General features: G+C 44.2%; 2 protein-coding genes across 11 annotated transcripts in view; both read left to right on the top strand.

Moving 5' to 3' along the window:
- Positions 1-11,055, top strand: part of atp2b4 (ATPase plasma membrane Ca2+ transporting 4) — a 63,977-nt gene extending 52,922 nt beyond the window's left edge. For 6 of the 9 annotated variants that reach the window (XM_035520247.1, XM_035520242.1, XM_035520244.1 and 3 more), the window contains one exon: positions 4,635-11,055. In XM_035520247.1, coding sequence (XP_035376140.1) covers positions 4,635-4,883 — 249 coding nt within the window. In that variant the 3' untranslated portion in view covers positions 4,884-11,055. Of the gene's footprint in view, positions 1-197; positions 400-4,634 lie in introns of all 9 variants that reach the window. The other 3 variants (XM_035520250.1, XM_035520248.1, XM_035520251.1) reach the window with 2 other exon arrangements.
- Positions 11,056-11,269: 214 nt separating this feature from the next.
- Positions 11,270-18,945, top strand: mdm4 (MDM4 regulator of p53). 2 transcript variants are annotated; one of them, XM_035520355.1, is made up of 11 exons: positions 11,270-11,420; positions 12,081-12,180; positions 12,304-12,378; positions 12,536-12,669; positions 12,788-12,837; positions 13,190-13,254; positions 14,605-14,710; positions 14,898-15,058; positions 15,508-15,681; positions 15,874-15,942; positions 16,263-18,945. In XM_035520355.1, the coding sequence occupies exons 2-11, from the start codon at positions 12,106-12,108 to the stop codon at positions 16,824-16,826; spliced, it is 1,473 nt and encodes a 490-aa protein (XP_035376248.1). In that variant the 5' UTR covers positions 11,270-11,420; positions 12,081-12,105; the 3' UTR covers positions 16,827-18,945. The 2 variants fall into 2 exon arrangements, with proteins under 2 accessions (XP_035376248.1, XP_035376247.1); XM_035520354.1 differs by having other exon boundaries at positions 15,493-15,681.
- Positions 18,946-24,682: the final 5,737 nt, after the last annotated feature.

Raw genomic sequence — 24,682 nt, 5'->3', positions numbered from 1 at the left:
TCTCTGGCAAAACTCATGTTTTTAATGCTCTCATTTTCATCTTCTTCAATAACAGATATGTCTGCTCTAACCAGCTCTTCCTCTGCCCCCCCGGTGTCTCTCTCTCTCTCTCTCTCTCTCTCTCTCTCTCTCTCTCTCTCTCTCTCTCTCTCCCTCTGTTCTCTTCCTTCACCCTGGCCTCTCCCTCCTCTTTGCAGATGGACGTTGTTTATACATTCCAGTCGAGTCAAACCGCAGTGCCCGGTGCCCTGCGCCGCCAGCCCTCGGTGGTCAGCCAGCACAACGACGCAAAAACTGTTTCTAGCCCCACCCATGTAGGGATTTCCTCTTCCTCGCTGTCCGCCAACTCGGCCGCGACTGGCGGGCTGCCTGCTCCTGCCTCCCCCTCCGCAGCAGGCAGTGAGTGGCACGTAACACACCGGCTCCGCCCACTGCATGAGTGCCCCGCCCCGGCTCCGTCCATCACCCGCCAGCTGCCTGCCAAAGCGATATAACCACCTTCTTTCTCATCCCTCTTTCCGACTGTCTCTGTCTTTCTGTCTCTGAAGACGACCCGATCTCCCCTCTCTTGCTGTGAGCTGATTATTTGATTTTCAGTTTTTGTTTTGCAAAAATCCGGGTTATTCATAGAATTTGGCTGTGGATTACAGACTTTAACAGCTCCCTTTGGGGAGGGGATTTTGTTTTGCCAAGCCCTCTATTTCATGCAGCATGTTGAAGCCGATTTCACCTGTTGCTAACTTCCTGTGTGTTTAACACAGGTGAAGAGGTTCTTCTGAAACCTTAATGTCTGTTTAGAACAAACTAAAAAGCATAACATATCTGTTAATGCAGATGTAATATTAATTTTTGTAGGTCTGAAACCTGACCGCAAAGGGTACGTTTTCCACTGCTAGGCAGACGCGTGTCAGAAATGACAGAAAATTAAGAACGCATAGAAGCTGGTTGAGAACTTTTCAAATCCCTTACACCAGTCAGGCTGACGAGTACTGCAGCCGTTGTCATTATTACAGACATTAAGGCAAAGAAAAATCTTATTAAACGGCTTCTTTCACATGGCCATTTCCAATTAGATTTCAGGAATTTCTCCCAAATTGCAGAGAGCGCAAATGTCCTGTAATATTTTTTTTTTGAGCTTAGTTTTGAGGTCTGCAGAGCTCTGCAGAAAAGCCATCTTCTCAACCAGAATATGCACGGCTGCTTCAAAATCCTGGAATTTATGAATTTGTATATTTGTTTTATATTCTCTCTGCACTTGTGACTCTGTTTTAGTTGAATATGGATTGTTCTGCTATTATCTGCATACATTAGCCCTTGTGAGAAGTGACTGGGCAAATGCCCCTAAGAAGGCCCCTATAAAGCCCCTGAGACGGCCCCTTTAAAGAACTGTGCAGCTCTTTAGCATGCGAGTGTTGGCATGTTGCTGAGCTGCGTCCGCTGGTTCTTCCTCTTCTCTTCTTCTTCTCTTCCTGTTCTCGTCTTCCTCTTTCTCCCCCATATGATTGGGGAAAGATGGAAGCAGATTAGCATCCATCCCCTGTGGAGGTCTGGGGTAATATGAACATTATCTAATTAAGGGGTCTTACAAGGGTTAATATCTGAAGGTTAAGTGCTTTTTTCCCCCCACCCCTAACAGTGCATCCATTACTGCACTGCATGCATGTCTACAAAGTGTGTGTGCACTTGATAGCGTGTGTGTGTGTGTGTGTGTGTGTGTGTGTGTGCGCGTGCAAGTGCATGCATCTGATGTTCAGTGTACATGTGTGATCAGTTGTGTCTTTTCTACTGGTCAGTAATATTCAGAGCTTTTCCTTTTTCCTGTTGGTTTCCTGTGAGTTGACCTCTCTCTTTAGCAGTCAGTGCAGATCGCAGAGGGCTAAAAGGGTCAAGCAGTGGGTCTTAGGCTGGCAGGATAAAGCACCCCCCTGCGCCCACACACACACACACATACACACACACACACTCACTAAAAGGCAGTGCAAAAAGCCCTTGGTACATAGGGGCAGGTTGTGCCACGCTGACTAGTGCCGGAATTGGCCGCGTTCCCCTCCAGTGGCTGGTGACCTCGTCCCGTTCCAACAGGAAGCTGCGTCTCCAAGGTGACGGCGCGTTGCTGTTTGCCCCTGACCTGCACCACGTGTCGTCTGCCTAGCAACAGAGTCTAGAGAAGGAGGGACAGCTATAGCATGGGGGGGGGGGGGGAGAGAGAGAGCGAGAGATGCAAAGAAAAATATAGGGGGAGAAGGATGGAGAGAGGAAGAGAGGGATGAGGAGACAGAAAGGTAGAGATAGACAGAGTGGGAGACGGACAGACACAGGGAGAGAGAGAGAGAGACAGACCGGCAGACGCCCACTCCATCACTTTTTCTCCTGCTGAGAGAGAGCAGACGCTACATCTCTCACATTTCTCTCCATGCCTCCGTCTTCTCTCTGCATTTCTCACATGCCTTCCCCTCCTCCCTCGCTTCTCTTTCTCACTCTCTCACTTTCACATCTCACACCCCTTTCTCTTTCTATCCATCTTTCAGGCTCTGCCTCCCACCCCCCCCCACGCACACGGGTACACACTACACAGCTCACGCCTCCGTTGCCATGCCAAGTCCTGGCTGTCATTCTCGCTTCAGTCTGCAGGGGGCGTTGGGTCCTGACTCCTCTTCTGTTATCTTGCTCACCTTGGCACGCACATTTCTGTAGCACTGCTTTATCTTTCAGTTGAAAGACACATGTGAGAATGGGGGTCTTGTGAGTGTGGTGGACTTTTATTTTGTAAACCTCTGTTGATGCTTGCCTAAGTGCTGTAATTGGACAGCACAGGACAGGTCACAGATGCGTGCACACAATGTGGATTGGTTACAAAAAAGTCTTGCAGTCTGCTCACGTTCCTCTGATAAATGATTCATAAATGACGATTACTCTACGAGTAGATATAAAGGAATCTCTGCCTCTTTTCATGGTCAATGAAAAGGTGTTTTAAACCAGACCACCACCCTTCTGCCAGCTCTGGTTCCTCCACCATCTCTATCTGGCCTCTTGTCTACTCTCAGGCTTGCTTCTGTGGGGGTTGAAGATTAAAGTCCAGTTCCTCAAGAGCTGAGACACAGTAGGCTGACTGCTGCAGGAACTGCATTGGCAGGATGATGTCATGGGCCACAGGCTTCACTTGAACACTTTTTAGAGTTGTTTTGGTTGCATTTTTTAGGTTTATTATCGGTTTGAAAAAAATAAATGTATGTTGGTGAGTAATCTTGGGACCATGCACTGCAGTGTTGTATGTTGCCTAGTTTACCACTATGTGCGGACCTGTTGAAGCCTTGTTAATTAGCGGGTTTGACATGGGTATTTCAGCAGCAAACCAATGCTCCTAGAGCAGGGGTACGTGAGCACGAGGACTGCTTCACAATGAGGTGTGTGTGTGTGTGTGTGTGTGAGAATGAATATCTTGTCATACTGAAGAACTCCAAACCTGGAGAATAAACACAGGCACTTAGTCAAGCAGTCTGAAGACCTTATAACTGCACAGGATTGCAGGTCAACGATTTCTATGAGTCTTAAACAGCAACAGTCCATTCTAAATTACAACAGTTCTTCTGTTCGGCCTCTTGACCTCTGTGGTCTGAGCGTTGTGGCTTTGCTGCATTAACCCTGTGTTGTGAGGTCATCTGTGAAAGCACAGTGCACCTTTTGGTTTCTTCCCTGTAGTGTCCTGTTAGTCAGCATCATCAGTCCCGCTCGTTAACCGCAGTCCTGCTTCTGTCCTGCCCATTTTCGTATGTCTCTTCCCAATTCCCGGGACATCTGCTCCACCATTTCAGGGAAACTGCACAGCAAGTGTATCTCTACTGTTTATGAATTGTAAAGGACTTTTCTGTAAACAGTTCAAAGTGTGTCTGCGCGTGTGTGTGTATCTACATGTATGTGACTCAGGGTGCACTGTATCTTTTTCTTCCTTTTAAAAACTCTTCTCATCGTTTTCATGCCTTCTTCCACTTTTACGTGCTCAGCACATCTCATCCATGCATCTCCCTTCTCTGAGTGAGAGGACAAACATCTCGCCTGAGCCCCTCAAGAATGAACAGTTTTGTCCAGTGCAAAGTGCACGTGTTGGGGTGACACCTGCCAGCGTGGTTTAGCACGTGTCCTGTTCCTGACGTGTTCGTGCTCGTGGAGTTGTGTGTTCATGTCCTGCCGTACTGCTCCACATTCTTGCATGTTCTCATTATTTGCTTGCCTGAATAAAGTGTGAGGCCCTCATACCCCACCCCCCCACCCACTGATATTAAGATTTGTTTAATGCTTTTCCCATTCTCCGTTTGAAGTGTGTGCTTCGTATTGCATTTTGTAAGCAGTCCCACTCCAGAGATGGAATCATTATTCATTTCTCACCAGTGACCATATTTTGGATTGTTTGTGTTTTTGTTTGTTTGCTTGTGTTTGTTTGTTTTTCTCTGCAGATCCAATTCATCAGCCTATACTCGAGTGCCCCCCACCCAGCGTGCACTCACACTGATGCCATTCAGCTGCCATGATTCTAACCCTTTTTTTTTTATCTTCTTTTCTCTCTCATTCCTGTTCCCCTGGGAATGCTGCCGTCCTGCGCGGGTGCCTGCTGACCCCCCCCCCCCCTCCCCTTTCAGATTAAGGTGGTCAACGCATTCCGCAGCTCACTGTATGAAGGCCTAGAGAAGCCAGAGTCCAGAAGCTCGATCCATAATTTCATGTCCCACCCCGAGTTCATGCCCCATGCAGAGGAAGAGGTGCGCGTACCCACCATAGAGGAGAGCAGCGCCGAGATCGAACTGCTCCCTTCCACCTCCGCCTCTCCCAGCAAGGGTGGAGGCACGCCCCCAGACAGCTCTCTCCACACTCGCAAGCCCTCCATGTGAATCCGCCCCCACCGCATCCTCTCACCCCATACGGCGAACGCCGCTCGCTCGCCTTTAAGGATGCGTCTACCACGGGCGATGGCAACCCCACCACCCTCCACCCACGGTCCTCTGCACCTCCGCCTTCCTCTGCTCCACCTCAACTTGCACTGTGGCATAGGTGCTTTGAAAGCTCGTGAGGCCGGCCCCTGGCTGTCACTTGCCCTGAGAGGCTGCCGTGGAAGCTACTGCCTCTCTCTCTCTCTGTCTGTCACTGACATTATATCTTTTACAGGTCTAGTTTTTGTTTTTTTTTCTCTCTCTTTCTCTCACACACTTTCTTTGAAATGCTGTCTTCATGATTTGTTTCCTTGGACATTTTTCATAGATTTTTTTTGTTTGCTAATAAAGCAACTTCTTTTATGTCTTATGGTGGTGTTTTGAAACACGTAGGATATGTGCATCACTGTAGCTCTCTATTCAGCAGTGTCTTTAAAACGTTTTACCACATTTTATTTATTTTTTATTTTTTAACTGCCAGGTCTTAAGTAGTTCAGACACACTACATTCTTGTTATTTTCCAAATACATTCATTCGTGTACGAGTCCCTGTGTTTAGTTCATCTCTGGTTCTCTATTTATGTCGTTGTTTTTGGTTTGTCTGCACAGACGTTTGGCTGCTATAGAGAAGGCAGATGGCAGCCGTATCTGAAAGCGTCCGTGACTCCAGCCTGTCGTTACAGTGCAGGGCTGAGGTGATCCAGCCGTCAACTCATCCATTCGCGTCACTGGGTCTCTCTAGTCTCTCGTAGTACAAGCCGCAGACCCCCTGACTGCCTAAATAAACAAAAGTTGAACCGAATGCCCCAATGCCCCTAGAATTACGTCTTTAATAAGGTACAGCACGTCGCCATAGAATGCATGTAACGTTCCGTAGTGTCATCTGTGTTTGACTTTACTGGGAGTGGGGTTTATCTTTTCGGGGATGGTGGTACCAAATGACTGACTGACACACACACACACACACACACACACACACACACACACACACACACACACATATACACACACACACATATATATATATATGCGCGTGGGTGCAAGCGCGCCCTCGGTTTCGGAACTCTTCCGTTTGCTCCACGTTAGCCTGCACGTGCCATTCTGACCAAGGGACGATGACTTACACCGGAAGACCGTAGAAGGGTACGTGCAGGACTAGTCGGGCCGATACACATATTCCATATGCTTACCAATTGAAGGAAAGGAAAAAACAACAACAAAACATAACTGCATAAACCACTGAGTATTTACGCAAACCCCAGGCCTCTGTCGAGCGTGCCAATGGCATGTTCGTGGAGCAGAGAGCACGGAATCCCAACAGCGCTCGAGCTTTGGCACGAGCGCAGCCTGCCCGACACATGCTTCAAATTACCAGAACCGTAGTACTGCCATCTTCCCGTCCTCGCTTCATACCGATCTAGGTTAAACGGAGTCCTCGATGCGCGCCTTTTTCTACTTGCTCAGAGCCATATTTTATAGGTTTTCTTTTATATCCCTTTCTTTAGGTTTTTTTTGTTTGTTTGTTTTTTGTTTTGCTTTGTTTTTTTGTTTTTTAATTTTATTTTATTTTTGCAATACTTGCTTTATATTTCCAGCCAAAATCAAAACGCAGAGAGTCACTGCCTAAAAACGATCACGGATCACTCCATGTTTAAGGAACAAAGGCTAAGTTTAGATGAAGCCACACTTCCCTCTACTGGTAATGTTCTTTATTTTACTTTAGTAAAACGTAATGTGTTACTATGGGGAAGTGTGTGTGAATTTCATATAAAACTCAATGTTCGGTTCTTTTTTACAACTGTTCTGTATTTTTATATTAAGTAGTTTTTAATATTTTGGAAATATATGAATTATAGGTGTATAGGCTTGGAAAGCGTAGTGATGTAACAAAATTAGTAAAGAAAACAGAGAACATTTTTGCAGTTATACTAATACTTTGCCATGTTTGCAACCATGCTGGTTATGAGATGGTATGGAGAGAAAGAGGGTGTGACTTGTTTACTTTAAAAGCCATGGCTTCGGTCAAACTCGCAGCTGAGACGCCCTTAAATCTCCTCATGTGATCATGTTGGCATGAGGAAAGGGTCTGTGTACTTTGGCAAAATAAAAGTCTTTATAATATCAGCTTGTCATATGTCCACTAAACTGGATACTTTAAAATGTTACAGACAATTGTGTTGATATGACTAGTTAAAATAAGGATATTGTAGTATGCTTAAGAAGAAAAGAAGCGATTAGAATGCACATTTCATTCAATATGTGCATTGACACAGTGTTTTTGTTCATCAATATGGTTTTAGGGTAACTTATTTTTCATTGTTTACCTTCTTTTGCCTCTGTAGTTTTTCATGGGCTTTTCTATCCCGTGATAGACTATTAGAGTTCAGCTGAATCACGATTGGAGTAAAGTCATGTCTCCCTGGTTTGTCTTTACCCTGTTGTAATCGTCTAACTTCAATATCAGTCATGAAGACACATTTAAACTCTTTTGCTTTATATGCTCAACTCATGACCATGTCTGGCATGTACTACGTTTAGTGTACTGTTATAAAAAAAAAAAAAAAAAAAAAAAAGATTCTGAAAGCAGTCAGTGGTAAGCAAGTGAAGCTTTAAGAAAGTTCTGCCAAAGTGTTGATCTGTACAATAATTTCTTAATTTATCATTTTAATGCTGTTGTTCCTTAGTTTATTGGTTCCTCCATGAATGTGTTCTGTGTTACTGAAATGACACTATTTTGTTCCCAAATACCGCATGGTCCTACCGAGAGTATAGAGTTGTAAGAAATACTTATGAAAGGATCTGATAATGGAGAATCCCCATCGCGCACCCCAGCCCCCTGCAACGTCTCATCCTTGGACATTTAGCAACTGTAAAATTGTGCGAATTGACCGCATTCTCTCAGCCATTTTAATTTAAATGTTAGCTTCAGTATCTCTGCAGGACAATGTTATTGCACCAGTGGGGTTTTTTGCATAGTGTGAAAAAAAGAAAAAAAGACAAGCACTCTGGTGTGTGATAACTTGAATTTGATAGCATTGCTACTCTGCTGAAATTCCCTCATAGCTCTGGATTGGTTGGGAGATCAGGAGTGATGCATCACACATGTAAATAAAAGGTTGCAGTTGAAAACTGGAATATTAGTCATAACCACCTATTTTGCATATTTACGCAAGTAAGCTCCTGCATTAAGTACATTCAAAATTGTATTTGATTGTGAAAAGAAAAAAAGAAATAGAGCTTCAAATTTCTGTAACTCATGAATACAGTAATAAGCACTGGTGTTATTTTTGCATAAACATAATATCATCTGTGTGGCATGCATGACTTATAAACAAATCGGTGGTTCCAAGCAATATGTACAACCTGGTGTGAGTGGTATTTCTAGTGTCCTGTGCTGCTTAAAAGATCTTAACTGTTCAATATATGTGTTCAGTGTTCTGCATGATTACGAAGGGAATGGACCTCCCAAAATCTTTGCTTCTTCTCAGAACGAACGCCACAAGACATGCGTACATGCACTTCCTTTCACTTTAACAATCAATAGACTGTCTGACCTTGAGAAACACACACTGACACAATGCTGTTTTAAAGGTCTGTTTTGCCAATGGCAAGTGAAAAATTGCAGATATTCCTGTATTTTTCTTCGTTAACATGATCAAATTGCTAGTATTGGAGGCTCAGTAGTTCCTGTAAGAGCTTGAATGTAATCACGTTTATTCTCCGTTTCATATAAACTTCATCTTGTCTTGTACATTACTCATCCAAGCATTAGTCATCAGAATGAAAGAAGCCATGAAGATGAACTGGGCAAACAGCAATGTGCTTCTTGCCATCTCTAAGCAGTGCAGTCTGGCCACGCTATTAAACATCAAATATGGATCATTTCATTATGAAGGTAGGCATGACTCTCATTGTGGGGTTCCACTTTCTTCATGTCCAAATGTTTATGCACATGCACCTTTTGTTTGAAGCATTCCACGGTGTTTTCCATCCTTCAGCTGGTCACTCGAGCACATCTCCATCAACCACAAATGGTCCAGTAGAAGGAGAGATTTGATAATGGTTTGGCAATATTAAAGGATTGTTCATCTTCTCTATAACAGTAGTTCAAGTAATGTTTGATTGGTGTTCACAGGTATAGAAAATTATCTGCAAAGATATTCCTGTCTTTTTGATTATTTGAATGTTTTCATTGACCGGCAATTACTGTGACTGGCTGTGGTCACCTAGAAAACCGAGAAATCACTAAACTGTGATTTTAAAATGACATTGATTCTGTTTGTTTCTCTGCTGTTTGTATTTTAAAATGGCAAATCTGCCTCAGATTTAAAATAGTCAATCATGTTTAAGATGTATTAAATATTTATCTTATTTAAGCATTGATATAGAACATGCGTGACATTGTACTTTTTTTCTAAAGTACAAGTGTTTCTATCTTAAGATATAAATTAAAGCATAAATTTAAAGTATCTAAAAAGTGAAAAGAACAATGTTTACGTACATAAAATAGCCAATGAGTGGATTATTTCTTCCATTTTAGTGTTCTTAAAAATACTAAATTAGGTATGAATAGACTTTTTAACTCTTAAATTTAAGTATCTGATAAAGTTGTCATTTTACTAGATTATGAACGTGATACAACATTTGCTGATGGGTCGATCGTGATAATCTGCAGGTGTAGTGGATGAAAATGAAATCTGTTTACATGTTCTCATCACAGTTTGGAGAGGCTGTGACAGGCTAAGTTGGCCACAGAGGGAACGGTCCTTTTATGTCTGAGGTCACCTGTTTACATCGGCCACCATGGTGACGTTTACGTGAGGCAGATATGCGGTGTCCTGCGCCTTTTCTTCCACTGCATGCTGCCCTCCCGATCACAGAAGTGCCCACCGCCAACGGCATGGAACAAAACATACCACTGTGTCAGTTGCCAGAAAAGCTTTACTGCCCTAACAGTTACAGCACTTGTTTGAGTAGCTGAAACAGGCCGTGATTTGAAACAGGGCGGTGCATTATGCGCTTGGAATTATTTTTGTCAATAGTGTGGGCTGCTACATATGCCTCATTTGCTGCTGAGTTAACAGCATCCTTACTAAACGTAAGTCATGCCTCGCTGTTTCTAACAGGAGGGAAATTTGTGTCATTGCTTTGAATTGTGATATTCAAGGAAGACCACTTGCATGCTAGATGGGTGACTTGCTAATGCATCTTTGTCCTGTCTCTCTGTTTACAGTTCAGCTACATCTGCCCTGTCTTGTCAAGATGACAGAATATCTGTTCTTAATATGTAGTAGTATAGTACATAAGGGCTAACAAGTCAACAGTAGTTTACCAAATCTGTTTGAACTAATTATGAAAGTTTGATTGACAGCTTTTCATTCTTTCTTTATTTGTTTTTGTTTTTTTTGCTTAACCTAGGTTTGACTCTGGTGTCAAATTTTAAATTGCCATCTGCCATTTTGAAAATCATCATCACATCAGCTAGAATGGCTTCAGCTAGAGATCGTTGGTCATGGCACAATGAACCCCTCGAAGTTTCATTACCTGTCATTATGTGGTAGGTAGGACATTGTCAGGCTTCACTGGAAACCATGACATTTTGATTTAATGAAGTAGGTGATGAAGTGTTTGAACGGTTAAACATGACCTATTTTATGGATAAACAGCATCTTTTGTCTGTGTGTGTTTCAGATGACAAAACTACCATTTGTTAACCCCTCCCCATAACACTTCACTTTTTGTAAATATAAATCATCATCATGCCAAAATGTCAGTCCTGTTTGCTTCCAACTATGCAACAGATTTATTGATTCAGAATATGAGAAATTATTTATGATCTTATTCTCCTGTCAAAATACTCTCCCTCTTTATGCTTTTTTTCCTCTCCATGGATGCAGCCATTACTTTATACTAATAAAAACGCAAGTGTATTATGTATGTATGTGTGTGATGTGCACACATTCTAATTTTCTTTACTCTTTTGTAATATATGATCATGTGGAATGCCTTGTTCTTTATGTCCTGTCTTTGAAGTTAACAGAACAAAGGAAAAAACTATGATAAGCAATTAAGGTCAAAGTTATTATATAACCAATATATTATATATAAATAAATAAAGCCATTAGGATTTGAAATACATTGAGGCTGATTTCTTTCTTGATTTTTTTTTTCTTGGCTTCGTAAAAAAACAAAAAACAAAACAAAAAAACAACTTATTGCACCAAGTAAAATATTATATTCGGATGCTTTTATTTTGAAAGCAAGAAACGTCGAGATGTTTTTGCGGTCGATTCCTGAACATACTGATCTGTGGCACATGGAATCGACTCTTTCAGAATCGACTCTTAATTCCCACGTCCCAGCCACCACGGCGCTTCATTTGTAGGCGGCTGCTAGTTAGTTTGCCTCAAACCCAAACCCAAAACCTTATTTTATTATTCGTTAGCACGTCCCTATACTGTGGAGAGGGGCAATGATGTAATCCCTGACTGAATGCCAGGTGAGTTTTGCCCTGAACCGGTGAAATTTCTACATCAATTTACTTCCACAGCTTTAGCTACACGGTGGGCTAGCGGTTAGCTGGCGAGAAAGCTAAGCTAAGCTAAGCTAACGCTAGCTGGTAACGTATAAGAGACCTAAAACAAAACTTTCCGGTTACAATTGAAGGAGCCCGCTAATTTGGCGCTGTCACACTTAACCGTAATGTAGATTTAGGTAGCTAACGCTAGCTCTCTGGCTAGGTTAGCGTGCTGAAAGCCACTCGCCTAGCCTAGCTGCTAGCTAGCTGGGTTAGCAACTAGGCAGGTCCCTCAGACTAGCCGAGGACTTTGTGAGCCTTCATTAAGTTCACAGTTTTCTCGGTTAGCTAGCTTAACCCTCCGTGTGCAGACGTTAAAGGTACTGTTTATAGCGATGACGGACATTTAAATGGAACCTTAAACTGGTTATACTGACAGATACCTGGCTGTAAGTGTAGATAACTGGCTAGGTTAGGCTAGGCAGCGCCTGAAGCGCCCTGGCCACCTGTCACCCAGCCATCCAGGCAGAACGTGGCTGGCCGACCTTTAGTTCCACATTAGAGTTGTACAGCTCGCCTTCTTTTCTTGAGGCATTAAAATCGTGATTCAAAGTCGCTGGATTTATCGTTTGTGTGTTCTAGTGGCTTTGCGGGTAGGCACCTAAATATGACCTCGCTGTCCGCGACCCTGCATCCGGGTTCGGGCTCATCGTGCAGAGCATTGCCAGGGGAGGGGAGTCAGGTAGGTCGGTGTTTAACATCTTACACACACACACACACACACACACACACACACGGTAGTGAATCATTTCAGCCCGAGCGTCGTGTTTAAAAAAACAAAAGGAACTCTTCGTTGACCCTGCAGGTACAGCCAAAAGCCCCTCTGCTGCAGATTCTCCGGGTCGGCGGAGCTCAAGAGGAGGTTTTCACGCTGAAGGAGGTGAGTCCTGCCATTAGCTACTAGGTTCATTGTGGGGAAATGTCATTTTGCACCTCTCAAACCCTGTCTGCAAACTTGCACCTTGGCAGAATTCTAGCTATGTTGAAAATATTTTCACCAGAAACGTCTCCTTGTGATGTGTCCCTAATTTCTACAGGTCATGCACTACCTTGGCCAATACATTATAGTAAAGGAACTGTATGATAAGCAAAGGCAGCACATTGTCCATTGTCAAGATGACCCTCTTGGAGAGCTGCTGGAGGTTGAGAGTTTTTCTGTTAAAAACCCAAGGTAGGTTTATACCTGCTATAAACTAAGTGAAACTAGTGTAATGTGTAATAACAGTAAAATTAGATAGTATTTTCCTCACATGACATCACAGATTAATAGGCTACGATCTGTTTCACAGCCCTGTGTATGAGATGCTGAAGAGGAATTTGTTTATTTTGAATGGCTCTGGTAAGTTGCCTGCTACTGCTATTTAGAGTTTTATTTTTGTGAACAGTTTTATTTCTGTGTGCGTGCATTTGTGCGTGTGTGGAGTTTTTTTCTTTTCTTTTTTTTTTTGAGAAATTGCGTTATAAATGTATTTAAACTATAGAATCTTACAAGGTTGACTCTTCTGCCATTTAATATATTTTCTCACCCCCACAGACCTTGATAATGGCATGAAGTTTCTCTCGTTCCTAAGAATTGGTGTATGCTTTTTTAATAAAGGGCAAAGGTTTTTTTTGGTTTTTTTTTTTTTTGGTTTTTTTTTTTTTTGGTTTTTTTTTGGTTTGTTTGTTATTATGTCTCATTTGAAATGCAGACGCAGCAAAGAATGTTTCAGTCGGCAAGGATTCTAATGAGTCTCCCTGTGAAGATCCTGGTCAGGTAAAGCGACAGCTTGGTGCATAGGAGACGCGCTGTTCGTCGGCCCCTTTCATGGCAAACGGCAGAAACCTCACAGATCCTCACTGTGAGCTTGACAACTTGTAAGCTGACAGCAGCATTAACATATTTTGTCAAAGTTATTTAGAAGTACTATTTTGGAGTCAACTAGGAAGGAACACGGATCTATGGCAGAAATAAACAGAGCATAAGTATGTTCACACATCTGCTTATTTTCATTTTGGCGTTTGTGTCAATGAGCTCCATTATTTAGATCTTTACTTTTCCTAATGCCGATCAGTTAGCTAAGGGAGACCGCCAAATTTCAGTGGATTTTGCTCCGATGCAATTTCGGTTTCTGAAGGTTTTCTAGTTGGTGGCCGTCCAGTGCAGTGAGCCTGCTTGTGCTTTGCCATGAGAGGGGAAGAGCAGAGCAGCCAGCTCCGCCAGTCGTGTGTGTACAGAGTGGCACCGTCTCTGTACGTCCCCGTGGCCGGCTTCGCCTGGTGGTCCTTGGGGGAGGGGAGGGGCACCACCAGTGTGGGCGTGGCCAATGGGGAAACAGAGTCCCTGTCTCTGTTTGTCATTCAGAGTTTCCTTCTCTGCCCCGTCGGTTTTTCAGGCTGGTCGGCAGCTCCGTTTCCCGCTCACCGGCCCTTTCCACCCTTTCCCACTCTGTCCCACACCCTCCTACCGGTCAGCCACAGCCCAGGGGTCGGTCTGGGTGGGGGTGGAATGCAGGAACGCCATGGTATAGTCGAGTGGGTCTGTTGGCGAAAGAGTTTGGTGTGGCAGCGTGGCAGTTTGGTGATTCTTCCGTTGATGCTTGCGGTGGCCACACCTTTTTGGGAGAGGGTGGGAGGAGCAGTGCTTAGAACGTAGGAACAGGCTGTAAAGATGGCAAACAGTTGCATGGTATGTGTTATTAAAAGGTGTGGCCACTTTTGGTTTGCATAATTTATCTGATACAGTGCATTAACTTTAATATTTTTATTAACTTTATTATTTTTTTCATATTTTTAACATCTGGAATGCCGGTAGGCAATCTATTTACTCCCATATGTGCTTTAAATGACTGCCTACTCTTTATTTATTTATATTTTCCTTGACATAATCGTTGTTTTTGAGCGTAATGAGATGTTTTTTGGGTTTTTTTTAATCCTCTGAGGATTTTTGGCCATGTGAGACCCCCAGCATAGTTCCCTCTCCCCCCTGTCCCCCTGTCTCCCTGTCCCTGTGAGTGCGGGGCTGTCCAAGCCGCATGGCGTGGCCTATGCGGGAGAGGAGCTGCCGTCCTGCCTGTGCATCCTCCGCTGCGTCAGGCTCTGATTTCTACTCTCCATTCCTGCGTAGGTGTCCAGCAGCACGTGGGGCACCGGACAGGGTCTCAGCGCCGGCACGGTCGGTGCCTGCGCCGCGCAGAGCTCCTCACAGCGCAGGCCACGGGATACAGATGAAGGTGTGTGTGCGTGCACGCAACAAACACACACACCCACACAATAAAAGACTTCCACACAAAATAGTTTCGACTGTGATTCAAGTCTTGTCATCTGATGATACCAAACAGGTGCAGTTCCCCAATCAGATGCTGCTGATTTAAGTTTCTGATCATTCGCGCAGCCAACATCTGCTCTAATCGCCTACAGACTCTTTAGACGGACTGCCCCGGTCAGCCTGCAAGAGACCGAAGCTGGACGTGAGTCTTGAAGAGTGGGACCTGTCCGGCCTGCCCTGGTGGTTTCTGGGTAACCTGCGTAACAACTACACCCGCAGGAGCAACGGCTCGACGGACCTCCATACGAATCAAGTAAGAGGTGCAGCCTTGCAGCAGTGAGAATGAAGAATTCACCAAATACCTTCTGAGATTTAAGAAAGGCAAGAAGCCTGTAAGGTGGGTTCGCAGAATTGAAGTGGCAACAATGAACATTGAACGTTGTTGAATGATTTAGATTTATGGCATTTAGCTGATACTTTTACTCAAAGTCACTTCAATAGTGACTGAGTTCAGCTCGAGCAATTAAGGGTTAAGAGCATTGCTCAGGGGCCCAACAGTGGTGGGGCTTGAACCAGCAACCTTACGATTAGAAGTCAAGTGTCTTAGCCACTGAGCTACCACGGTTACAATAATGGTCTGTAGCTCCACTGCGCCTGGCCTCAGTGCGGGATAGGGGCGGTGCACGGACATGCACGTGACACGGGAAGCACAGGGAGGTTTGTCACACAACTAGACTGAGGAAGTAGCTGTCTCCCGGGCAGGAGGAGGACACAGCCATTGTGTCGGACACCACGGACGATCTGTGGTTCCTGAACGAGGCAGAGAGCGAGCAGGTGAGCGTGGAGATGAAGGAGGCGGCATTGGAGCAGGGCAGCGATACTGAGTCTCCTCCTCCGGAGGAGGAGCAGGGGCGGAGCGTAAAGGAGGACAAGGAGGTGAATGCTGCCACTGGCATCAGTCCGTCTTCTCTCACTCACTGTCTTTGTGTGTGTGTGTGTGTGTGTCTCTCTCTCTCTCTCTCGCGCGCTCTCTCGCTCTCTATATCTGACTCTTGGCATATTCAAATGGCACTGAATAGTTTTCTGGGTGTTTTGAGTACTTTTCTTTGTTGTTTGCTTTGTTCTCAGATGCAAGATGAACTGGATGAAGACTCTCAGTGCTTGAGTGATGATACAGACACTGAGATCTCCACACAGGTGAATTTACTGAACTGGGTGAGCTTTATTGCAGAGAGGTAAAGCTCTTATAAGAGACATCCTGTCTATCGGATGTGCTCTGCCTGCTATTTTTCACCTGAAATGAAAGCTTCCACTGGAAATTGACAGAAGATGAAAACAGTGACCTTTTAAAGTGCACCCTAGGTTCTTTCTGCAAGTCAAGTGGAGCAGTGCAGCTGTGTAACCCTCCCATTAAAAGGGTGTGTCTTCTTCAGCTGTGTAACCCTCCCGTTAAACGGGGCGTGTCTTCAGCTGTGTAACCCTCCTGTTAAACGGGGCGCGTCCTCTTCCCTCTGCAGGACGCGTGGCAGTGTGCCGAGTGCCGCAAGTTCAACTCTCCTCTGCAGCGCTACTGCATGCGCTGCTGGGCCATGCGCAAGGACTGGTACAAGGACTGCCCGCGGCTGGCGCCCTCCGTCTCCGTGCCGGATATTGCCGCCTGCGGCCCGGCCCTCCCTGCCCACGAGGACGAGGACGCCGGCGGGGTGGACGTGCCCGACTGCCCGCGGACCGTGTCCGACCCCGTCGTCCTCCCTTCCCACCGCGTGTCCCGCAACCTGCCGCCCCGTTGCGGCGGCTCGTCCAAGGGGAAGGCTCCCGCGCGGGCTCTGCCGGGCTCCCAGGAGAGCTCGGAGAGTGAGAGCCAGGAGCTGCTGGACGGCGAGGCCGAGGGCGGGCGCCAGGTCCTGCTGGAGCCGTGCCGGCTGTGCCGCATGCGGCCCCGCGACGGCAACATCATCCACGGCCGCACCGCTCACATGATCACCTGCTTCCCCTGCGCACGCAAGCTGCACCGCTTCCACGCACCCTGCCCTGGCTGTGGCCAGGTCATCCAGAAAGTCATCAAGATGTTCATAGCCTAACCGAGGCGAGGACGGCCAAGCGGGCATGCGGGTTACGCACGCTCTGATGCGGTAAACTTAGAAGTGCGTAACCCTGGGCCTAGAACACGGGTAACATAGTTGTACAGTGATGTTGGACGCATTTCGGTAATGGGCAGTATATGCCAGATTCAGTCTTTATATGAAACTCTGTCTCAAGCTGATGTTTTGCTCGTATAAGACTGGCATGCGTAATGGAGAGACCTACTATTTTCACGTTGTTAGTGTCAGGTGCAAAGGTGTGCATGAATTGCTGCTAGAAAAGGTTATAATCAGAATTCACAATGAAAAAGAGTTCTTACATAAGGAGGGTGAACATACTTAAATAGCTTTCTGTATCCACTTAGTCAATTGGCTTGCATGTCTGTAAAAACACTTTGAACGGATTTATTAACGTTACCTGTTATTTTTCTCTTTAGGCCAGCAGACTTTTTTTTAGGTCTCGGAACAGATCGCACAGTTCTTATTGGTCAGGTTTCCCGAGCATTACAGTATCGGTTCACTGCGCAAAGGAGTTTGCGTGTGTATGGGTGTGTGTGTGTGTGGGTGTGCACTTGCTGGTTGCATAATTTATTTATTTATGAGCATCGTTTTCTAGTTCAGGGGTTTAACTTTGAGTTTGCTGTCTAGCTTGACTGGTGAACATGTTTATTGTGTCTGACCCACAGTTGTGTGCAGTCATTTGACAGAGCATGCTCAGTAATCTGGTGCCTTCTGGGCTCACAGAAAATAGCACTTTGTACAGTTGAGTCTTTGTAAATACTGGATGGCCATGAACTTGCAAATACCACTGGTATTATAAACGTGTACAAATGTATCGTAACTTGTGAGCTGCGTTATATACTCAGAGCTGCTGTGGCAAGCAGCCCCTGGGTGGCGGCGTGTCCTGGAGATTTCTAGCTCGAACAGGCCTAGATCTGCCAAGTAGCTTATGCTGATGGCTTTCTCTCACCACTCGCAGCATGCTGTGACGCTGGTTTCCTTCTCCTCCTTGGCGGCGAGACTGCGAGTGGGCGTGTCCCATGCTCCACACCCACCCCGGTTGGCTCCTCCGGTTCCTCTGCGGCGTCCTGCCTCGTCCAGCCTCTCATGAGCACCCCGTCTGCATGGGGAGGTCAGCGCTGCTGAGGCCCGTGCGCCGAGCCCCGGGGTGCCTCTGTGCGTTGTAGCTTTGTGGGGGCCCAGTGAGCATACGGCCTCACAGCTCCTGTTCCTCCTTTTGCTTTCACCTCTTCCAACACTTCTGATTTTCCAGATGTCCTGCAGACATTTATTTTTATTTTTTTAGCTTCTTTTGCCACTTTGAAAATTTCATTTAAAGTTGCATCCAGTACTGCTGGCATGTTTAAAAAAAAAATAAAAAAAAATGAAAATTAAAATAAATAAGCGACGTTAACGTTTTAGCCCTGCTGCGGTGTATGATGTGAGTTTAGCCTGAGTCCGTACCTGTTCCTGTTCACATATGTAGAGCAGTGGGGCGACTCAGTCACTTTACTTTACTCATCTGTTGCACAGTTCGCTCTCTGTTTGCAGTTGACGGGAAGCCACCAAATGTTTGTGCTCTGCCTGTACAGAATTGTCCTCTTCTCTGCATGACACAGGCAGCATCAATGGCGAAAGATTTAACGAGCCGTCAATACAAGCATCTCGCCACCAGGGGGTGGTAGAAGTAACAGAACGGACAGTATTCATTATACATGTGGAAAAATTGCAACACTTCACCACCCCCTGATGGCGAGGGAGATGCTTGTATTGATGGTGGATGTGAAGGTGTACTTTTTTTTTTTTTTTTTTTTTTTTTTTTTTTAATTTAAGAATGTGTAATATGTAAATATAGAGAGATATTACTTATTTGTATAGCAACCCCCTGCACCTCTGAATCCCATTTGAGCCCTCAAATGGTGCAAATTGCACATGTGTGAATTTTACTTTGTGTACCATATGGTATTCAGCCTAAGAAAACTCATTCATGCTAAGATCACTGCCATAATATTGGGTTTGTTCATTTTATTTTCCCCAGATGTGTTTCTGCTTCAGAGCAAGTCAGCTGCTTTTCTTTGTAGTTAAATAAATAGATAATAAAAACCAAAACAAAAACTGCTTCACTTTTTTGCCTCCCTTTTTTTTTTAATCTGTCTTTCAAAAGGGATCGTTTCTTATTTTTTCAGATGCGAAATGCAGTTTTCTCCCAGGTCCACAAGGGGGCAGGAAGGTTGCGTGTAAGCGTGTCGGAGTAGGGCTACTGTTCGCTGCTGGCTTGTGTAGCCACGTGAGGAGCAGGCGGACGCAGAGTCCTGTTGTTCCCATGCTTTGAGAACCTGCTACATTTTAACTATACGTGTCTGTAATCACTGCACACTCACGCGTATAAACTGAAAATATTGCTTTGATGGGCGCACAAATTATACACTTTGATAACTTGGAGTATGTTGGATTTTAGATGAATTGGATGAAACTACTTGCATGGAGGCCTTCGTGCTGTGAGTGGACGTGTAGTTGTCGTGTAAGGGGAGTGACGTGATTTACAGTAAAATGGGATTCATAACTTCTTGGAAAGTGGTTTGCTGTTCTCCCATTTAAGACTGTTGTTTTAATCACATTCGTTTAATTACGTTAATGGGCCAGCCCTAACATTACTGGCAGTGCCTAACTAGACAGCCAGTGGGGCAATCGAAGCTTGAATAGTCGTCAGCGTGCGCTCTCTCTCACAAACACCCGTACTTACATCACCTCCGATTGAAAACAAGATGGTTACGATTTGGAGCTCCTTCAGTGGTGGCTCCAGATCGGAATCCCGCCATGGCCTGTACAGCTCTGCCGGCGAGTGTCCCCGAATCCATCACTTGTGCGACCCTCCCTGATCTGCACATGCGCAGTGGATCATCCTGCGCTCCTTTGCACGCGCAGACTATTGACTCTGTTTTACTCTGCTGCTTTAATGTCAGCGCCAGGATGAGGGCTTTATGGTTCTCGCTCTCTCTTTATTCCTTCCCGTTCGTGGCTCTGCTGTGCTGGATAAATTACTTTGTTTGCCCGATTAAGGTGTTGGCATTTTCTTTCCCATTTGATCAAGTGCGTCCCTTGTACTAAGTAGAAGGTTCCCAAGTCTGGTTACAGGATGCTGGTGAGCTAAATGTCACGGGACATTAACTGTACTTTACCGTGATGACCACACAGTATATGTTTGAGAACAGTATTGCACCAAATGCTTTTACTATTGCTTTCACGCCAATAAAAAACAGGAATAAGATGACAAAGGTTGCATGCTTGTCTTGTTGCTGTTATGCGCTTGTGCTAAACGCTGTAGAAAACCTTAAAGACCATGACGCACTAGGTGCTAATGGCACGTAACCGCGCAGTGCCATTAATCATCAGCAGCAGCACGGGACATGCATGCGCTCTGTGGACCAACCACTCACCCACAGGCAGCTGGACTGGGAGCGCTGGCGTCCTTTATTTGTCACTTTATTGTTATAGCAAAACAAATTGAAATAATTAAAATGCCCATTGATGTCTGATTAAGAAAACCACTGGGCCATTTTAGTTACCCTTCAGGATTGGGGGAGATGACAGTAGTTAGTTCAGAGTTGCTAACGGCAGCGCGCTGTCCGCTTTAGCCCAGCCCATCCTCCCATTTTCACCCCACTGAAGCAGCCCAGTTCTACTCCATTAACCAGAGTCACTTCCCATTTCTGTGTGCTCTCTACCCCATTTCATATTCCATTATCTTACACACCCAGCACACCTTCCTTCTCCTTATGAGGAAATCAATAGCCACGCTAAATAGATTTCACAATCAATTTTACTATCGTCGACCACCTACAGCCGCTTTCTAGAACTGAAGATCTAGATAGTTTAAGAAGAAGAAGGTGGAGGGGTTAAGGAATGTTCCCATGGCCAAAAGGCTATCGGGTGGGACAGGAACACAGGACCCCTGCTGACCGAACATTATTTGTGCGCTGGGCAATTCTCAGCAGCCTATCAAGCCTGACATGGAACTGGCATGTTTGTGGGTCTTGAACTTGTACAAATTAATCAGGCACAGCAGTATTGGTTTTTATTTTAGGGTTTTATTGGCGTCAGAGTCACTACTGAGTTCAGAGTTGTCCTCTATTGAAAAACAAAAGAAGTAATCATTTGGTCAGAAACTGTTAAAAGGCTTGATAGTGATCACACACTGTACACAGTAACAGAGGGGCTATAGACAGTAATACCTACAATTCTTTATAATAAAGTAGATGGATATGGAATTTAGATTCTGTTTGTCAAATATAAGTCTTGCATACTTACATACAATTTGCAGGTGTGCCCTTATAACATCATAAAAAGTATTATTAAAACCCCTCATCTTACTAGTTTGTTTGCGCATTTGTTTTAAAAACGGCTTGACTTCCAACTACGTAAACCGGACATCATTTAAGCAGCCAATTGTTGCATTTTTTTGGAAACTTTAAAACCTCGAAGACTTCCATTTTTGAAAGTCTTGTTTACACGCAGCCCATAATTCTTTCCAGCGGGTTTATTTGAGACATGGCATGCGCTTTATTTCCTGTTCATTAATTTCTTTAAGTGCATTTCATTAATGGTTCTGTGCTGATCGTGTTTGTGAGTAGTCATGCTTTGACTCATGGATTTAACATACCTTTGCCTTTCACACCATCCATAACTGAACGGCTAATGGAGGACTGAATAATATGTTCTGTTATATAGTGTAGCTTTGAAACACAAATGAAATTTTCAGCCAGGCTGGAATGAAAGTGGGTGTTATTAAGCTCAAGATAATCAAATTCATCTCGAGGTTTTATCTCTCATTGATCAGGAAATTGTGCTGAGTGGGTCATTCATTAAATTCATTAATCTGGCAACCCCACCATTTACGCCGTCATGCTATAATGTTGGAGTACGGCTTGCTGCAAAATGGTTATGATATTTCTGCTTTGATCTTGAACTGTGAAAATAGATTTTTCCCCATTAAGTGAAGGACTTACAGTTCAGTGATGCAATAAGATTCATATTTTGGCATTTGCATCCTTAATAGGCTAGAAGGGGGTCATTTGAATCCAGGCAGCATTACAAATAAGACAAATGGATGATGGCACACCTCCATCCATATAATTGTTTTAGGGGTATTTCTGAGCTAGATTATGTAATCCCATTTTTGTCAGGATTATATACATGCACTATATTATTAGAAGCACCAAATGAATGGGTGGGAGCAGGTTCAGCTCTCTGTGGCATGGATTTCACAAAAGTGTTGGGAAAAACTCCACTGATATCCTGGATGGTGTTGACGCCGTGTCCCATCATTGCTGTGAATCTTCTGTACTGCCACATCCCAAAGACGCCCTTGCTGGATCCAGATCTGTTGCCTGGTGAGGACACTGTACAACACTGCATTGTCATGGTGCTGGATCCTGTTTAAAATGACTCGTGCTTTGGTATGCACTGCATTGTCATGGTGATGGATCCTGTTTAAAATGACTCGTGCTTTGTTATGCAGTGCATTGTCATGCTGGGTGTAGCCATTATAAGACAAACTGTGAACTGCAAATTGTAAATATATTTACGAAAATTGTATTTTCTGTAAGTTGTAGCCATAATGGTGCATGACACATCCCAGCAGAACTCAAATCAAATGCTCAAATGCCCAAACCGGCCCATCTGGCACCAACGGCGGTTTGATGTGAATATTTCCTGAAGCTCATCTGTCCGTGTCATTTTACGTATTACCCTCCTGCCAGATGATTGGCTGACTGAAAAATGGCATGAATGAGTGGATGTACAGGTGTCGATAAACAAAGTGCCCACCACTTTGATCCTGCATAACACAGGCACTCAGAACTAATTCTGCATAATTAATGCTTTCTGCTGAAAGGCCCACATAATTCACAGTATATAGGAGTTTTGTTTTGCTCCATATTCAAATTGGTGGTGTAGTTTTTTGCGTGACGCTGGTTTTTGTCTCACAGATGGCTTATGTGCATAGAGCCGCCAAATAAATTAATAAATCAATACACTTTCTGAACCCTTTTGAATAACCAGTATTTCTGCATGATGTAATCTGATCTTCCTCTAAGTCATTATAATGAATAAAAAAAATAGTCCTATTTAAGAAACAACACACAGAGCACATTACATTTTTGCATCTTTATTGAAGATATGATTTAAGCATATCCATATGACTGATGATAAAAGCATATGAACCTCTAGCAAACTGACTTCTTTAAAGAGGATCCTCAAAAGGTAATCCTTAAAAAAGAGCCCATGAGCCCTGGGGTAACAGTGCCGAAGGAATGATATGAAAATGCCCTGTCATGACATCGGTGACCAAATAGTTTTCAATATTATTGAATATGAAGAATGTTAAGAAGGCACTAATGCACACTGAAATCATTTCCCTACGGGTATCATATCCCAGGGGGAGGGGCAATGTATCAGATGCTTTTTTTTTAGTATCATTATTAACTGTCTTGTTTTTTTCTAGGGAAAATAAGGCTTGTTTTTGAGCTTTTTGTATTATTTTTACCACACAAGCTTTACGCATGAAGCAACCATCCATCCACATTGCTCAAGACGTGATGCTCTCAAACCCTCGGATCACTGCAAAGTTTGTATTGTGCATATGCAGTAGTGCTGATTCTTATTACACATATCACATGTGAGTTTGGTTGACTCTTTAGTTGTTATTGTATCTCAAACGATGATAAGACCACATTTTCAGTACCATTCATGCAGAAATCTCGATAGTTCCAAAGGGTTCAACTTTTTCATGTGGCTGTGTGTGTGTCTGTATTGTGGGAACATAGTAGTTGTAAACTATTTATCTATTTTTGTCCTTCACATTTCTTGTACATGAGTTACAAGATGAAGCAAAACTGGTTTAACTTTCAGGCATCATTAAATACATAAAATATTCAGGGACCATGTTCATTACAACAATGGTATTAAAACCAGAACAACTTCCACATGTTATAAAGGACAGGCTTAAATTAACTTCAACTACACCGCTCCCCTCCCTTATTTAACCTAAATATATGTCCTTGAGCTGTGATGTGGAGATGAACACTAGCTGTGCACTCAGGGAGTTGTGTAAGACTGGGGCTCCTCATCTCTGACACTGTCTGTCCTTGCTCTGTTAGCGGATGTTGTAGACAAGGATGTAAGGAGACATATGCATCGTATGCTTTTTACTCTAAAGTCAACTGGTATCTGTGTTCTTAACACACAACCTTCTTCTGTACGATAATATTTGTCATTTGCGTAATGCCAGAAAAAGCAACAGGTTAAATTCACCAGGCCCTGAAGGCAGTAGGATGATTTGGGAAAATACTCCCCCTCCCCTTCTCTCATTCACTTTCCTTCTCAACCTTTTTCCTCACGTACATTAATCACTCTTCCGAAGTTGCCATTTTTAGGAAATGCGATCCCTTTAATCGGGGTTCATTTTGTAGGAGCTGGAGGCTGTGAGAACTCTGGGATAGCGGAGGGACGGTTGTTCGCTGCTGGGACGACCGAGCGCCACTTGCCCTCGGCTGTTCACTCTGAGATTCGGAGGAGCTCTGAGCGTCTCCACAAACCTCCAGGAAGTAGAGCGGCTCCTTTCTGCGTTAAGTCAGCTTCGGCGAGATGAATATTTATGCTCATTATAATTAGGAGTAGAATTGCTGCAGGTGCATCAGTAGTGCTGTGAAATTATACCTCTTGTGGACTTAAGCCATGTGAAGCTCATGAAACATAATGATGAGAAAATGTGGCCCAAGTCCCTTTAAATATGCTTAGCGCTTAAGCATCATTTAAATGTTCCACCTGTTCTGAGTTGCAGTATAATCCGCCATGTC

The sequence above is a fragment of the Electrophorus electricus genome, chromosome 20 (assembly GCF_013358815.1).
Source record: "Electrophorus electricus isolate fEleEle1 chromosome 20, fEleEle1.pri, whole genome shotgun sequence".
NCBI lineage: Eukaryota > Metazoa > Chordata > Actinopteri > Gymnotiformes > Gymnotidae > Electrophorus > Electrophorus electricus.
The sequence above is the reverse complement of the archived record's forward strand: the minus strand, read 5'-3'. Positions and strand labels throughout refer to the sequence as shown.

What these genes read in the sequence shown, in the direction of transcription:
- mdm4 (XM_035520354.1), top strand. Translation starts at nt 12,106, where the DNA reads ATGACCTCGCTGTCCGCGACCCTGCATCCGGGTTCGGGCTCATCGTGC. An exon ending in TTTTCTGTTAAAAACCCAAG is followed by an intron (nt 12,670 to 12,787) that starts GTAGGTTTATAC and finishes TCTGTTTCACAG; the next exon opens with CCCTGTGTATGAGATGCTGA. An exon ending in GCCACGGGATACAGATGAAG is followed by an intron (nt 14,711 to 14,897) that starts GTGTGTGTGCGT and finishes AATCGCCTACAG; the next exon opens with ACTCTTTAGACGGACTGCCC.